This window comes from Anabrus simplex, chromosome 1 (genome assembly GCF_040414725.1).
Source record: "Anabrus simplex isolate iqAnaSimp1 chromosome 1, ASM4041472v1, whole genome shotgun sequence".
NCBI classification, from domain to species: Eukaryota; Metazoa; Arthropoda; class Insecta; order Orthoptera; family Tettigoniidae; genus Anabrus; species Anabrus simplex.
The window spans coordinates 892,297,321-892,315,024 of record NC_090265.1 but is presented as its reverse complement, the minus strand read 5'-3'; the positions used below and the strand labels follow the sequence as shown (position 1 = coordinate 892,315,024).

General features: G+C 38.5%; 1 protein-coding gene across 5 annotated transcripts in view; it reads right to left on the bottom strand.

Annotated features, from left to right (window-relative positions):
• Positions 1-282: 282 nt before the first annotated feature.
• LOC136857708 (F-box only protein 39) overlaps positions 283-17,704 on the bottom strand; it is a 131,897-nt gene continuing 114,475 nt past the window's right edge. For 4 of the 5 annotated variants that reach the window (XM_068225284.1, XM_067136579.2, XM_068225285.1 and 1 more), the window contains one exon: positions 283-932. In XM_068225284.1, coding sequence (XP_068081385.1) covers positions 651-932 — 282 coding nt within the window. In that variant the 3' untranslated portion in view covers positions 283-650. The remainder of the gene's footprint in view (positions 933-17,704) is intronic. The other variant, XM_067136576.2, reaches the window with a different exon arrangement.

Sequence of the window (17,704 nt, the reverse complement as noted above, 5' to 3'; positions counted from 1 at the left end):
CCAGCAATTGGAGGATACAGAAGAACGTGCTTTGTGAAATTTAATGTATGAGATTGTATTATCTGCCTAAAAAGTAAATGTAAATCTAGTAATACAAAATGTATCCATTATTTTAAGAACGGAATTTTTTTGAAAATTCAAGTCTAATGGTTTATATACCAGTTTCAAATATCACTAGTTTGTTTGAAGGATGATATAAGTTGGAAGAAGATCCATTTACTTTAAAGACAGATGTCTTATGAACAGAACGTGGAACATTTAAATGGAAAATATTCCACAATACACAGTTTAAAAACTTCCTTTTTATTCATATGATGAAGTACATAAATCTGGAAAAGGGTCACATGAATTAGAAAAATCAAGAAATGACAGAACTGGATACAAAAAAATGCCTCAGCATCATATTCCTTGACATATGCATTCAACCTCATGAGCTTATGACACAAATTCACTTGAGGTATAAAAAGGCTTTTTAATGATCAAAGTACAGACCAATTTATTCTGATACTGAATTGGAAGTTATAATTATTCAATAAAGGAAAGATTAAAAAATTTAAAAAATCACAAGCAGTCAATATCTGGGTTCAAATCTTAGTTTGATACAAGACAACTAAACCCAATGTGCATTCTGAGGATCATCTCTCCCTCCCTTAGTATACAGAGCGATGTAGATCAATGCGGGTAAGCTTAAACTGGCGGTCAGAAAGCATTGTCCAACTATAGCCAAGTATTTGAGATACTTCCTTCTCCGTTGCTTCATACGAACGTGATGACGAACGTAGCCACTGGTAGAACTCGGGACTCCATTCTGGGCTCCATGGCCAATCACATTCAAGAATAACTGCATTTCGTCGTACATACAGGTAACGCAGATTACTTGCGGACCGTGCTATCAGCAAGACAGTTGAAGTAGAAATGCGTTCACAGATAACCTGAAAGTTTATTTACGAAATTTAAAACAGGATTACTTTTTGTAACTTTTATCAATTTTACATCCAAAATAAACTTAAAATTTTGACTTGCATGCACACCATGAGAATCATGCAAAAGCTGTAAGCCTTAAGGGATGGCTTCTTTGTCTCTGCAGAAGATTGTAAATACAATGTATCCTGAATGTTGAGTTAGGAAACAAAATATGTTCTCTCCATTGCATCCACAAACCTATCACAGAAATGTGACTTCAGAACACATGCATGCAATTCAGAATGTCCTGTAGTTTTAAGTACACTTTACAAGAATATCTGACACATGTATTATTTTGCATGGAGAATAAGCTTATCAGCCAGTATAGTAATTATACATTGATATAATTAGAATATAACTGGAGAAAGGGATATTTAGTCTTGCAAAAAATTTTATTTTGTGCTAAATTGTCTTTAAAAAAAAAAAAAGCTGTTCAAACTACAGAACGCATATAAGCATCTTTCTACAAATGTATTAGGTATATATTTTAACAATAAAAGTTATACAGTTTATTTCTTTTGTTAATTATGCTGGTATTACAGACATTAATTATATGAAGTTATAATACTTCACACTTTATATTTATATCTGAAACTAATATTAACTGTATTATGGAAGTCAACAAAAATATACTGTACAGTATTTATGTTTCTAATTTACTGATTCACTGGGTGAGTTGGCCGTGTGGTTTGGAGCACACAGCTATGAACTCGCATTCGGGAGTGGGTTCGAACCCCACTGTCGGCAGCCCTGAAGATGGTTTTCCGTGGTTTCCCATTTTCACACCTCGCAAATGCTGGGGCTGTACCTTAATTAAGGCCATGGCCGCTTCCTTCCCATTTCTAGGCCTTTCCTGTCCCATCATCGCCATAAGACCTATCTGTGTCGGTGCGACGTAAAAAAAAAAAAAAAAAATTGATTCTCCTTAAAATCATCCCAGAAAATAATTATACTATTCTATAGTTCTGCTTTGGTGATATTCAACAAGTAACAAAAAGAAGCTTGCTTTACATGAATGTTGGCATCATGATCACAGACACGGGACTTCTAGTTGGATGTGGAATCTGAGCCATAGGGACAAGAATTTTCATTTAAAAAATTCTACATGCCTTAGCTAGGATTTTAAGCGCAGTTCTATCGGTGAGAAGCCAATGACGGAGCCACACTGATATCATGCTCACATTCAACAAGTAATGAGATGAGTATACTGTAGACATATGCAAAATCAATTAACTCAATCTAATAATAATAATAATAATAATAATAATAATAATAATAATAATAATAATAATAATAATGAGGATGTTATTGCCTTAACGTCCCACTAACCACTTTTACGGTTTTTGGAAACACCGAGGTGCCAGAATTTAGTGCCGCAGGAGTTCTTTTATGTGCCAGTAAATCTACAGACACAAGGCTGACACATTTGAGCACCGTCGCATTAACTCAATCTCCAAGAACAGCATCGCAGATTTAGACCAGGGGGCCAATGACCTAGATGTTAATCCTCTTTAAACAACAAGCATCATCATCATCAGATTTGCAATGTCCGTCTCCATAGAGTAACAGTTAGCACTATTAGCTGCCATCCTTGGGGCCCTGGGTTCGATTCCCAGTACTGCCAGGAATTTAAGAATGGCAGGAGGGCTGGTATGTGGTTAAAAATAGTACATGCAGCTCACCTCCAACGGGTGTGTGGCCGAAAAGAGCTGCAACACCTTGGGATGAAGACAAGAGTATACATTTACATTTGATTTGCAATCAAGATGGTTTCTTGGAGAGAAGGTAATAATGGCCTTTTGTATTCTTTGATGCACAGTAAAAGGTTCATATGACCACATCGCTAATTATAATATCTGGGAAAAACATATTTTAAAAAAGTGTTTGAAGGCCAGTAAATAAGGCTGATCAGAGACAGGAAATGAAGCACAGCAAGGAATCTGCTTGTCTTCTTCATAATGGTGGAAACAAGTTGGTAAATAGAAAAATTATACCACTCTAATGGTATTTTCAGATGACTTAATAATATGAAAGAGGGGAGAAATGTACAGGAAGGAGCAACGGAGTGGACTTCAAAAAGTCTGGGGGGGGGAAAAAAAAATTAAAAAAAAAAAAATCACGGTATACTTCATGATGGACGTACATAAAATGACATTGAAATCCCCAAATGAAAATGTTTTTAACCAAATTGACCACCTCCTTATAGATGTTATGCACATGTCTAATAATAATGTTATTGGCTTAATGTCCCACTAACTACTTTTATGGCTTTCAGAGATGCCAAAATGCCGGAATTTTGCCCCGCACGAGTTCTTTTACGTGCCAGTAAATCTATCAACACGAGGCCGACATATCTGAGCACCTTCAAATACCACCGGACGAGCCAGGATCGAACCTGCCAAGTTGGGGTCAGAAGGCCAGCGTCTCAACCATCTGAGCCACTCAGCCCGGCAGGCATACGCCTAACTTGATGGATGTTAGAAGTTATATCGGGCTGAAGTTGACTCTGACCACTACCTGATGATAGAAAAGATCAGAAGTCATAAATCAAATATGAGACAGGTACATGGGTCTCAGGAAGAGAGGCTAATTGCAATACACCAAAGGAGTCAGACACTGCTGTCAGATATGTTGGTGAACTTAATTAGAGCCTGACAGACTTCTCTGATAGCGGTGGTGTTAGTGAGGCCTGGAAGAATTTCAACAATGCACTAATGAATGCTGCATATAAAGTCTTGAGGACAGAAGACAGACTGAAGTACAATGATTGGTTTGATGAGATTTGTGAGCATGTGATGATGATGATGCTTGTTATTTAAAGGGGCCTAACATCTGAGGTCATCGGCCCCATGTAAACATGTACAGCATGAGAAAGCAACAGAAGAACCATACATAGAAAGACGTGGAAGAATATCATTTGGCTCGGAGGAAGATTGCATAAGAAGAAAAAGACGGAGTATAAAAACAGGGAACTGGCAGAGGTGGAGCAGTTGAGAGATCTTAATGAAACCAGCTTCCTATCAGAAATTAAATAAAAGCCAGCAAGACTTGTGTAGAGATAAGGAGGGCATGATTATTAGCGATACTTGAAAGATGGGCCCAACATTGTGATCAGTTGGTACATGTAAATTCATCTGACCCTCCAGAGACAATGGCTTTTGTAATGACTCCCAAAAATCCAAGAAGTAGAAGTGCCAGTGCCAACCATCACTGAAGTAGAGCTAACTATTAAGAAATTTAAGAACAATAAAGCTCCAGGAATGGATCTTATTCAATCAGAAACGGTGAAGCATGCAGGCCCGGGATACACTAAACAACATCAGTTAATGAACAGATTTGGATTGATAAAGCAGTTCCTGAAGAGTGGAATCTGAGTACAAGAAAGGTGATATGGTATGCTCTAACCACAGGGGAATCAATCTGTTACGCACTGTCTAGAAGAACTATTCCAACATTCTGTTTAACAAGCTTGTGCCATTTGTACAAGATACAATCAAGGAAGATCAACACTGGATCATATATTTACCATACCTCAGGTATTTGCAAAATGTAATGAATCTGCAATAAACACACCTCTTCATTGATTATCGATTGGCCTATGACAGCAATGACAGACGTAACCTTACAGATTCCAAGAAAACTGATCACACTAGTAAAAGCTACAATGGAAAATACCTGTGTCGAATTAAGATTTGCAATATGATGTCAAGTACTACAACCACCAGAAAAGGAGTTCGACACAGGGACTTCTTGGCTTGCCTCCTCTTCAACTTTGCTTCAAAGAAATGTATTCAATATGCTGGCATTAACACCAGAGAAACTAAATTCTAGAAGTCTGTTCAGGTTTTAGCATAAGCAGATGGTATATATATATATATAACAGGAAGAACACAAAGAAGCTTTTCTTTAGCTAGAAAAAGCAGTAAGAAAGAAATTACAATTTATTTTTCCATATAATTTCCTGCTTTAAAAATACATTTGTCCCAGCATATGGGCAGCCTTTTGATGCCCTCATCGTAAAAAGAACAGGGTCGTGTCACAAGCCAGTTGCACATGAAGTCTTCCACACTCCTGTCATCCTCAAATCGTTGTCCTCCTAGAGCTTCTTTAAGTGGTGCGAACAAGTGGAAATCATAGGGCAATAAGTCCGGACTGTAAGGAGGATGATAAAGTGTAGTCCAGTGCATTTCCTGTAGCTTGGTAGCTTGGAGAGAGTTAGAGCTGCAGTATGGGGCCGCACATTGTTGTGGAGGAGGATGACCTGTCAAATCGGTTGGTCTCGTCTTTTGTGGCGATATGCAACCCTCGCCTTGTTCAATAGCTTGCAGTAGTAAGCAGCATTGATTGTGTGTCACTCATGCAAAAAAGCAATTAGCAAAATGCCTTGCCGATAAAAAAAACGCTTGCAACAACGTTGCCAGCTGACAGTCGAGTCTTGGCTTTCACTGGTGCTGCCTGCCCTTTTCTCCGCCACTCCTTACTGGCTTGTTTGGGTTCGGGAGTGTAGTGGTGGACCCATGTTTCGTCGCAGGTGACTAGCAAAGCAAAGCAAAGCAAAGCAAAGCAAAGCAAAGTCATTTTCGTACAGGCCATGAAGACCCTTGGAGGGGTGGAAGGTAAAGGCTTCCACTATCCATAACCTCAGCACTTAATGGGGTAGAGTGGTTAGCTCTATGCCCGGCCGCCTTTGCCCCCAGGAATTAACCTGGTACTCATTTTTGTGTAGGCTGAGTGAACCTGAGGGCCATGTGCACCTCCGGAAGTGGAAATCTCGTTTCTTAAATTTTACGACTCCCTGACGGGGATTCGAACCCACGTCCTTCCGGGTGGACCGAGCATGCCTTTACCACCTTGGCCAGGCAGCCCCTGTGGCAGGTGACTATCCGACTCAAAAATGCACTACCTTCTTCCGCAAACCTTGCTGTAAGCCTCTGACAGACCTCCAAACGTCTCAACTTCAGATTTTCGGTCAAAAGGCGAGGGACCCATCTGGAGCACAATTTACGGAACTGTAGGTCGTTTGTGATGATTGCTTGAGAGCTCACATAACTGATTCTGACTTGTTCTGCAATTTCTGATACTCTGGCCTGTCGATCGTCGTCAATACTGTCTTTAACCACACTAATGTTTTCGTCTGTAATGATGGTCCGAGAATGGCGATGGTTTTGCTGATATTCACATATTCTCATCCTTCCTTGAACTTTTTATGCCAGGCAAACACGTGCATCCTTGACAGTGTTCGATCACCGAACTGTGCAGTCAATCTCTGGCAAATTTCCACCACTGCAACTCCTTCACGAGTAAGAAATTTTATAATTATGCGTTGTGGAGTGGAGGGGTGCACCTGTTGCTCCAACATAGTGAGAGTTACTGACGAAATGGCGTGAAATATCTAACAGCATGCTCTCCCCACTCCTAACGTCCCACCTAAGCATAGCAGAAGCATGGGGCCGGTCCTACCAACTGTTGATGTTCAGAATATAGTTTATATTTGATCAACCTTCGCATATGCCCATAACCAGAAAAGATAATAGGAATGAATCTGGACATTAAAAAAATGAATGGTGTAAATACAAGAATATTAGAAATTATGGCAGGTAGCAGGTAGGGACCCTCTCTGGAGGCAGACATGCCCAGGGAGTGGCGCCCCTGCTTATGTGAGTCCCGGAGCACACTGATCCGGTGTGTAGCATCTGGTAAGAATCCCAGCTCAGAGTTATGAGTGAAGGCCACAACTGAATCTACAGCGGAGAAGATGAACTTCGGAATGGTGGAGATTGCGGAAGAAGCAGCCCAGTACTCGGAGAATAGTATGAGTACACTATTCATCAGCAGCATTTGTTTCCCATGTTAGGGGCGGCTGCAAGGGCATCTGTTCCCCATGTAAGGGGTGACCTGAATAATTACTGGCAGTAGTTCTAAAATGCCTCTGGGAGAGGTGACCCCATCGTAACAATAGCCTAAAATAAGTGGAGGTAATTATCAGCCTCGGAAAAGGTTAGGGCGTATCCAGCTGATAGAAATGCACAGTTCTTGTGCTGGGGGAGCTGTGATAAACAGGCAACCAACATGAACGTGCGAATAATAAATGTCATGACCCTGACAGAAAAATCAGAAGAGTTGATAGATTTTATGAAGAGAGAGAATGTTGCAATGATGGGACTGAGTGAGGTCAAGTGGAGGGGAAAGGGAGTAAGAAGGATAAGTAGAGCGTACACCCTACACTGGAGTGGAGGAAGTGAGGCAAAGAATGGAGTAGGAGTGATTGTTAACAAAATCCTGGATGAAAATGCGGATAGGGAAGACTATGTTAGTGATAGAATAATCAGAGTACGACTGAGACGGGAGGAGGAGTGAAAGATCTTATTCAGTTTATGCACCCCAAACTGGCAACAGTGAGGAAAATATAGACAAATTCTTGCAGACACTCAAGAAAGTAATCAATGATGTGGAAGTGATAATCATGGGAGACTTCAATGCACAGGTTGGAAATGACAAAACTGATAAAGAAGAAGTGATTGGTCCATTTGGATATGGAGAGAAAAAGAGTGAAGGATATGAGCTGATTAATTTTTTTTTTTTTTTTTTGTAGCTGCTTTACATTACAAGATATTAGAATCATTCCGTTTTGACGGTTTTCACTTCACAAAGGTGAAAAATGAGAGTATCCTCCTAATTCATTACATCATATATTCCATCATTAGACGGAGTAAAAAAATTCAAACATGTTTTGGCTCGTTTGAGCCATCTTCAGTGAAAAATGAGGGGGGTTGAAATAATTTACATAAAAGTTAAAAATGCCAAAAAACATAATGAAGGAACAAATGAAAAAACAAACAAAAGAGAGCCTAGACCTAAACAAAATTAGCACAAATATACAATATTTACATCAATATGCAGAGCAAAAAACAACTCACTGCGACAAAATTCACTGAAACAGGTGTTAATTTAAAATAATAATTGAAACTAAAAACTGTGTTAACCTAAGAAACAAAGGAATGAAAAACAAATTATAAAGATGGAAATGAACAATAGTAGCATTTGGTGAGGTTGTGGACCTCATAGTTTACAAAATACTGGTTTTGTAACAATAACAAAACAGGTTGAAATCAATGTCGAAAATCATCCTTGTAGAAACTCATCACACCAAATTGGTTAGGAGGGAAGCGGGAGCAAACATTTTTGAGAAACCATGCCTGATATAACTTACAGGCGAAAAGCCTCTGACAAGGAAAAACACCGATGAAATTTAAAGCTTTAGAAACAGCAGCATTCTCAATATCTTCTCAATCTAGCGGCCCCTTTCTTGAATTATTGTTTCATAATGTTGGCTCGTTGGTTTGCCTTATTATAAAGGGTCGGAGGGGCCGCAGCATAAAATTGAGAAGCTGTGTTAGGTAGACGACAGATGCACGGTAAACTGTAAGTGACCTAGTGGAAACCGTCAATGAAGTTCTAATCTGTAATGGAAAAAATGAGGTTGTGTGAGAAACGTGGGCTGATAAGTAAAAAACGTGGAATGGGTGTATAGAAAGCTTAAACTTACGGTGTTTAACAGGTGGTTGTCCTCTCGAATGGCCTGGTCTTCTCAAAGTAACGGTCTCGTTCACGTGATCCAGTCTATTGTTGGTTCAACTGTGTTTGCGAGGATGAAGGGGTGGTGCAGGGCTGGTGTGAGGAGGGGGGTGTGGTGGTGAGTTGGAGAGACCTCTGTGCACCCAGACATACATAAAAAAGCAGCTTACAATAGCATGGTCCTCAGAGCATTAACTGTCCCTTTATGTCGCAAGAATTACAAAAAAGAAATTAATACCATTTAGAATATTGCAGAACACAATGGTTTCAGTAAAACCTTCGTCAGCAGAATCATCAATAGACATAAAAGCAGACCCAAGACTACCCTAGAAAAAGATTTCACTCCTAAAGAAAAGTTTTCCACATTCACTTTCAATAATAGTAGCATTTACCAAAGTTCTATTTTTAAGAAACACAACATCAAAATATAGCTTATAGAACCTCCCACACCAACTCCAAACTCATTTTCAATCCACACTCTGTCAACAATAACAATTAACAACAAATATTTGAACTCTGGAGTTTACAAATTAAAATGCCAATCCTGTAATTCCAGCTATATTGGTCAAACAGGCCGCAATTTTGTCATAAGATACGCCGAACATCGCAACGCTCTCAAATATAATCGTTTTTCAGCTATGAGTGAACATCATAAAGCATCCAGCCACGAATACACTTCAATAGATAAAGACCTTAAGATCTCGCATTATGAGCAAAAAGACACCTTGCTCAACGTTCTCGAGAGCATCCACATCGATTTTGATCAGTTTATGAACACCTCACAATTTAAACGAAATCAGCGAGAAAAAGAACATTCTACTTGAAACATTAATTCCATATATTTGTCAGAACTTCTATAATACAAACAAACCCCACTTCCATCTCTCCAACTCACCACCACTCCCCCCGCCTCACACAAGCCCTGTACCACCCCTTCCCCCTCTACTCCTTCCATCCTCGCAAACACAGCTGAACCAACAACAGACTCGATCACGTGAACGAGACCGTTACTTTGAGAAGGCCAGGCCATTCGAGAGGACAACCACCTGCTAAACACCGTAAGTTTAAGCTTTCTACACGCCCATTCCACATTTTTTACTTATCAGCCCATGTTTCTCACACAACCTCATTTTTTCCATTACAGATTAGAACTTCAATGACGGTTTCCACAACGTCACTTACAGTTTACTATACATCTGTCGTCTACCTAACACAGCTTCTCAATTTTATGTCGCGGCCCCTCCGACCCTTTATAATAAGGCAAACCATCCAGCCAACATTATGAAACAATAATTCAAGAAAGGGACTGCTAGATTGAGAAGATATTGAGAATGCTGCTGTTTCTAAAGCTTTAAATTTCATCGGTGTTTTTCCTTGTCACAGGCTTTTCGCCTGTACGTTATATCAGGCTTGGTTTCTCAAAAGTGTTTGCTCCCGCTCCCCTCCTAATCAATTTGATGTGATGAGTTTCTACAAGGATGATTTTCGACAGTGATTTCAACCTGTTTTGTTATTGTTACAATACCAATATTTTGTAAACTATGAGGTCCACAACCTCACCAAATACTACTATTGTTCATTTCCATCTTTATCATTTGAAGGGTACAGAGAAAGAACGCACAGAGTCAGGGAGACCACATTTTCAAGAACATTTTTAAACTTTGAAACACTTTTATGATTGTAGTTTTGAATACATCACAGTTTTAAACATTTTGTTGTGTGTGTGAACTTGTTGGTGATAAGCTTTTAGTAAAACACATCATTATTGGAAGTTCATACAGTACAAAATAACCTTTTTTTATCCACCTCTACATTGACTCTGATCGTTCTTTCTCTGTATCACTAGGTATAGAGATTGTAGATCACTCAAAATACTAGCAATAATTTCTGTTATTATGTTAATGATAGCAGTTATAAACTGAGGATTGAACTACATATATATTATAATTTGAATGTTAAATTTTCCTTGAATGCGCATGTTTTCTTTCTTTCTTACTACTGTTTTAGAAGAGGCGTTTTGATTTTTGTGTCTGAAATGGAAAAAAATTAATATTACTTTTTATTCTCTAAGAAATTCCGAGTGATGAAGTGAAGAGTGATGTAAAATTTCATACCTCTAGTAATCGCTGTCCCTCTCCTCTGGGTGGTTTTTCTCAGTTCCAACTACTGGAAGTGTGTCGAAAAAATTTTGTGCTTCTTGTCTGCAGAATTTCTTCAAGGATTAATGTCTCTGTATTTTGCTGCATTGAAAGGAATATGTTCCTTATATAACATTTCGGGTTCTATGGGCCGAAGGTGATGAATTTGTTTGTTTGTTTGTTTACCTGTTTTTTTTACAATGACTGTTGATCTGTATGCACCATTGTACGTGTCTCGATGCTGAATCGTTTGAGTATTTTCAGCTGTAACCACAATCTGCTTTATAGGGCGTGTAGCAACTGCCAACTTCTTGCTGTAGTTTTGTTGCAAGGCATTTCTCCAAGCTTTGAACATTTCCGAAGCACATTCCACGACCCCAAAGGGTGTTGGTTGGACCCTGGCACTAGAAATTGCATGCCGCCAGACTCCTGGAGTTTCGGCTGGCGTCTTTTGGTTAATGAGGGCCATATTTTGGTCATACTCCATATATGAATGCCCTCGCACAGGGTAAGTCACTGTAATTTTGTCAAACCTCTTTAACACAACCGTTGTGTAATGCAGAAATCAAATAACTGTAAAATTCTTATTCTGTCCTCTACAGGCATCGCAGAAAATGTGTAATTCACGGACTTCAGGGCTCAGAAAGTTTGTAAAAAAGTGGTGAAGCAAAGATACCACATCATCACTTCCCTTTCTGGCAACTGTTTCATCATAAGTGTAGAAAACAGCTGATCCATTGGAAAGAATGTGTACATTAAAAAGATAAAAAGACAGTTGTCTTTTGTAGTACACATCATTCGTCGTTATATTTGGAACGGGGAAGTTTTTACCAATGTCTATAGTGATTGCTTCGTATCCTTCAGTCTTCTGTGCATGCTTTCTGGCATTCCGTTTCACACGGTAAAACCAGTCAGCGTTGCTCTTATGAAGCTGCATCTCATTGTGAAGGGTTTTCAATTGTTGATCAAATTCTTTAATTTTCTCTGGATCTGCAGAGTCACCTTTGGCTTTTTCTGTATTAACTTCTTGTGCCTTAAGCTATGGCGCCACGTGCAGTATGCAGGGACAGGCTCGGCAATATCCCGACTCTGTGCATTTCTTCGCTATTTGAGGTTGACTCTGATCGATACTTCTCTGTGCACAAAATCTTTTCTAGCGCATAACACGGACTACGTTCGTTTATTCTCTGGATTGCCTGCATGTGGTTATGCCTTACATAGTGATGAATCCGATAGTACCAATAACTAAAAAATAGCTTTCTTTGACTCTGATCGTTCTTTCTCTGTACCCTTCATTTGTTTTTCATTCCTTTGTTTCTTAGGTTAAGACAGTTTTTAGTTTCAATTATTATTTTAAATTAACACCTGTTTCAGTGAATTTTGTCGCAGTGAGTTGTTTTTTGCTCTGCATATTGATGTAAATATTGTATATTTGTGCTAATTTTGTTTCAGTCTAGGCTCTCTTTTGTTTGTTTTTTCATTTGTTCCTTCATTATGTTTTTTGGCATTTTTTAACTTATATTATGTAAATTATTTCAACCCCCCTTATTTTTCACTGAAGATGGCTCAAACGAGCCAAAACATGTTTGAATTTGTTTACTCTGTCTAATGATGGAATATATGATGTATTGAATTAGGAGGACTCTCATTTTCACCTTTGTAAAGTAGCTGCTTTACGTCGCACCGACACAGATAGGTCTTATGGTGACAATGGGGCAGGAAAGGCCTAGGAATGGGAAGGAAGCGGCCGTAGCCTTAATTAAGGTACAGCCCCAGCATTTGCCTGGTGTGAAAATGGGAAACCACGGAAACCATCTTCAGGGCTGCCGACAGTGGGGTTCGAACCCGCTATCTCCCGGATGCGAGCTCACAGCTGGTAGAAAGATCACTAGATATAGCTGGGGTAAAAGAAGGACAAAAACATTTGGTGAATTTTTTTGGTGGAGAAAATAAATCGTAAAATGTTAATGGATGTAACAGCACTACCAGATGAGGTGTTGGATGAAGACCACAGAGTAGTGGTGGCAAAATTGAAAATAGGCAAAACTGTGACAGTAAAAAACAGAAGAAAATAAAAGTATGGAAATTAAAAGTTAAAAGAAGTCTGGAGAAATTTCCGGGAGAATTAAAGCAGCACATCCCTATGTACGAAATAGAAATTGTAGAAGAAGAATGGACCAAATTTGAAAACATGTTCGTAAGCTGTGCAGAGAAGATTTGTGGCAGAACTTCAGTGAGAGTGAAGGAGAAGGAGACACCTTGGTGGAATGAAAAGATGAAGGAGGTTGTTAAACAAAAGAAGAAAGCATGGCAAGAAATGAATAGAGATAGGAAAAAAAGGAAGTAAGATTAATTATCAGAAGTTAAAAGTAAGTGTAAAATTGTGGTAAATGAGGAAAAGAAATAATGTTGTGAGAGATTCACACTAGAGTTGGAAAAGGATGCAAATGGTGGAAAATGGTGGTGTATGGGTTGATAAAAAAATATAAAAGAAAAATCTACACAAAACAAGTGAAGGAAGAGAGTAGATATGTAATAACAGACCCAAAAGAGATAAAGAATGGATGAAAAGATTATTTCGATAAACTCCTGAATGTGAGAAATGATGCAGAAGAGACTGAAGTGGTAAATCAGAATGATGGAGAAATGGAGAGTGATATTGCAATGGTAGAGGCAGAAATGACTGTTTAACAAATGGAAACAGGAAAAGCAGCAGGGATGGATGAAATATGTGTGGAAATGATAAAGGTAGCAGGATCAATTGGTCTACATTGGTTATACAGGCTGCTAAGGTGTATATGGAGGAAAAAGCAAGTACCTGATGATTGTTGTAAAGGTGTAATAATACCAGTATTTAAGAAAGGTGACAGGGAGGTATGTGACAATTATCGAGGAATTACACTGTTGTTACAAGTAGCCAAAATATTGGAGAGAATAATAGAAAGGAGGATGAGAGGAAGTGTGGAAAGAAATTTAGAAGAAGAGCAGTATGGATTTGGACAGGGCAGGTCAACGATAGACCCTATATTTACCATGAGATTACTGATGGAAAAACAGTGAGAATAAGGAAAAGATATGGTGATGGTATTCCTTGATCTAGAGAAGGCACATGATAGTGTTAATAGAGAAAATGGGTGGGAAACCCTGAAAAAAAAAAGACGTGGAAGGCAATGAAGGGAACTAGTGAAAGCAATGTACAGTATAAGAATTGTTCCAGTTGTGTCCTGACTCTAGTGGGGAGAACAGATTGCTTTCACAAACCAAAATGGGCTAAGACAGGGAAGTGTACTGTTTTCACTTATGTTTATAATGGTCATGGATGAAATTCTAACAGAAACAAAGGCATGGAGGGGATATGAAAATACTGTAGTTTGTAGATGACATGGTGATCTGGGCAGTCAACAACACAGCAGTGCATATCCAAATAGAGGCTTTAAATGACAATATTGAGAAATATGGTATGAAAATCAGTGCGGAGAAGACCTAAACAATATGATGACAAGAGGACAAAGAGAAGGAAAATGAATTGTTAATATCAGGGGATGAAACCTTGAGGTTATTGAATACTTCAAATATTTGAGATGTGAAATAATGCAAGATGCAAGGCTGGATAAGATCAGCAGAAAGGTACAACAATTTACAACTTGCTTTACGTCGCACCGACACAGTTAGGTCTGAATGTGGTACAGAAATATTTAAAATAGTTATATTTGAATCAGCCTTGTCAATACACTTATTAATGAAAGAAAATTATTTATTCAACCAAACATGTTTCAGGAATTCAACCATTCCCTTCATCAGTGGTCAGGTCAAAGAATAAAACAACATAACACAATCTTTTGTTTATACAATTCAAAGAAGTATTGTGTCCTAATACACCATATCAATGAGTAAAGAAAACTTATGAAATATTATAAAAATGATCAATACATAAAATTTTGTTGAAATGAATGAGAATACTATATAAATTTAAGATCTTCAAGTTTTTCTTCTTTTTGTTCCTTAAATGATCGTATGCTAGTCTAGACAGTGGGTTATCTTCTGCACTTCTCTCATTTGAACTTGATTCAAAATTATTTTTTTTGTGTAAGATAAATCTCCAAACTTTCCAAAACAGTCATTAATTTTCCCGTTTTGGCCAAATGTAATAATTTCATGTCATTAGAAATGTCTATGAATTTATGATTCTTTTCAGCCATATGTTCTCCCATTGCCGAGTATCTTTTATGTCTTACGGCGACTATGGGACAGGAAAGGCCTAGGAGTAGGAAGGAAGCAGCCATGGCCTTAATTAAGGTACAGCCCCAGCATCTGCCTGGTGTGAAAATGGGAAACCACGGAAAACCATCTTCACGGCTGCCGACACTGAGGATTCGAACCCACTATCTCCCGAATACTGGATAGTGGCCGCACTTAAGCGACTGCAGAACGGTACAAGTGGGAAATTACGTTCTACCAGAATGTAAGGAACCTGGTGTGGAACACAGAAGTTCCTATGAAATGTAAAGAGATAATGTACAAGATATACTATACACCTATTTTAATGTAAGCATCAGAGACTTGAACTTTGGCAGCAAGAAATGAGAGTAAAATTCAGGCCAGTGAGATGAAGTTCCTGAGGAACATGGTAAGGAAGACAAGGAGAGACAGAGTAAGAAATGTTGAGTCATAAAAGAGACAGGGGTAGAAAAACTGAGTGATAGGGTGGAGAAGAATAAATTGAGATGGTTCGGACATGTTAGTATGAGAATGGAGGAAGGAAGGATACCAAAACACGTGTTGGAGAGGCAATGGCGGAGAAGTGCCATCAACACCCCGACCTGGCAGGAGCTGGACAAGGGGAAATGAAAATGATGATGAAAATGATTATTAGAAATTATGCGGGAAGAAAAAAGATTTGAACTGCTTGAAGAATAATTAGGTAAGCATAAAGTATAAGAGAGAAAGACTTCTACTGAAAGAGAATGTAAATGATATGCAGTCTATTTTTTTTTTTTTTTTGCATATAAGTTTGCATTATACACAGATTCACCTACCTTGGATCAGAGGTAAATTACAAAAATAACATCAGTAATGAAATCTAAAAGCAAACACTTTCTGTGAATAAGTAACTTTATGGTCTCAGGAAACATCCAAATTCCTGACTGATAACCAGAAGAACTAAATAATTTATGAAGTTTTAGTGAGAACAATACTGTCATATGGTTCTGAGACTTGGGTTTTGTCAAAATTCGATGAAAGACAGCTGAGTGTATTTGAAAGTAAAATGTTAAGGTACACTTTTACACAATTACCTTCATGTCGCACCGACATAGATAGGTCTTATAGCGATGATGGGATAGGAGAGGGCTATGGATGGTAAGGAAGTGGCTGTAGCCTTGGTACAGCCCCTAGCATTTACCTGGTGTGAAAATGGGAAACCACTGAAAACCATCTTCAGGGCTGTCAACAGTAGAGTTTGAACCCACTATCTCCTGAATGCAAGCACACATCTTACTGACAGATAAGACACCACAAAATGTCAAACTTCAACTACGATAGAGAGGGGATTGCCAACCAAAAAGAGAGTCCCTTTAGAATGACAACAAAAAACATCAGCAGATTATACATTAAGAGGTCTTTAATATCAAATATAGGACAAACATTTCACTTTTTTACCACAACAGAATCAAGGACATAAGAACTTTTAACTTCAAATTAGAATAAGAAGAAAAAGAAAAATCATAAACATTAAGAATAAACAAAGTACCATTGACATAAATGTTTTTTTAATTATTTTCAAAGTGTTCTTTATATGTCTGAACTGCATGTGTCAATTTTATACATTTTTTAGCTAAAGAAGTCTCATAATGAGATGTAACATGACCTAAATTAGCATATGTATATAATGTGTTAGTCCTAGGAGAGGATGCTGTGAAAGTGCTACATTCAATATGTCAGCAAATATGGAAAACCCAGCAGTGGCCAAAAGATTGGAAAAACGTAGTGTTCATCCCAATTCCAAAGAAGGGCAGTGCTAAAGAATGTTCAAACTATCGAACAATCGCACTTACATCACATGCTAGTAAGGTTATGCTCAAGATCCTGCAAAATAGGCTTCGGCAGTATGTAGATCAAGAACTACCTGAAGAACAAGCCGGCTTCTGCAAAGGCAGAGGAACCAGAGATCAAATTGCTAATATTTGCTGGATTATGGAGAAAGCAAGAGAATTCCAGAAAGACCTATATGTATGCTTTATTGACTATGCTCAAGCCTTTGACTGTGTTGACCACAAATTGTGGCAAGTACTCAAGACTATGGCAGTACCAGATCATCTTATTTGCCTTATGAGAAATCTCTACTCTGATCAGGAAGCTACGGTGAGAACCCTATATGGAACAACTGAATGGGTCAAGATTGAGAAAGGTGTACGTCAAGGCTGCATATAGTCACCTTATTTATTCAACTTATATGCAGAGTATGTGATGAGGAATGCCAAATTAGATGAAACAGAAACTGGAGCTAAAATTGGTGGGAGACATATAATAACCTTAGATATGCTGATCACACCACCCTGATTGCAGAAAGTGAAGAACAACTTAAGTATCTACTAATGAAGGTGAAAGAAGAAAGTGCAAAAGCTGGACTAAGGTTGAATGTCAAGAAAATAAAGATCTTGGCAACTAAACCTATCACCTCCTGTCAAATAAATGGTGAAACAATGGAGGTTGTTCCTAGTTTCATCTACTTAGGCTCCAAAATAACTGCTGACGGCAATTGCAGCCATGAAATTAAGACACACTTGCTCCTTGGGAGGAAGGCAATGGTCAACCTTGATAACATTTTCAAGAGTAGAGACGTAACTTTAAGAATGAAGATTCGTATAGTGAAGGCTATGGTCTTCCCACTAGCAATGTACGGAAGCGAGACCTGGACAGTAAGAAAGGCTGAGCGTCGAAGAATAGACTCATTTGAACTATGGTGTTGGAGAAAACTCCTGAGAGTTCCATGGACTGCGAAGAGATCTAGTAAGTCCATATTACAGGAA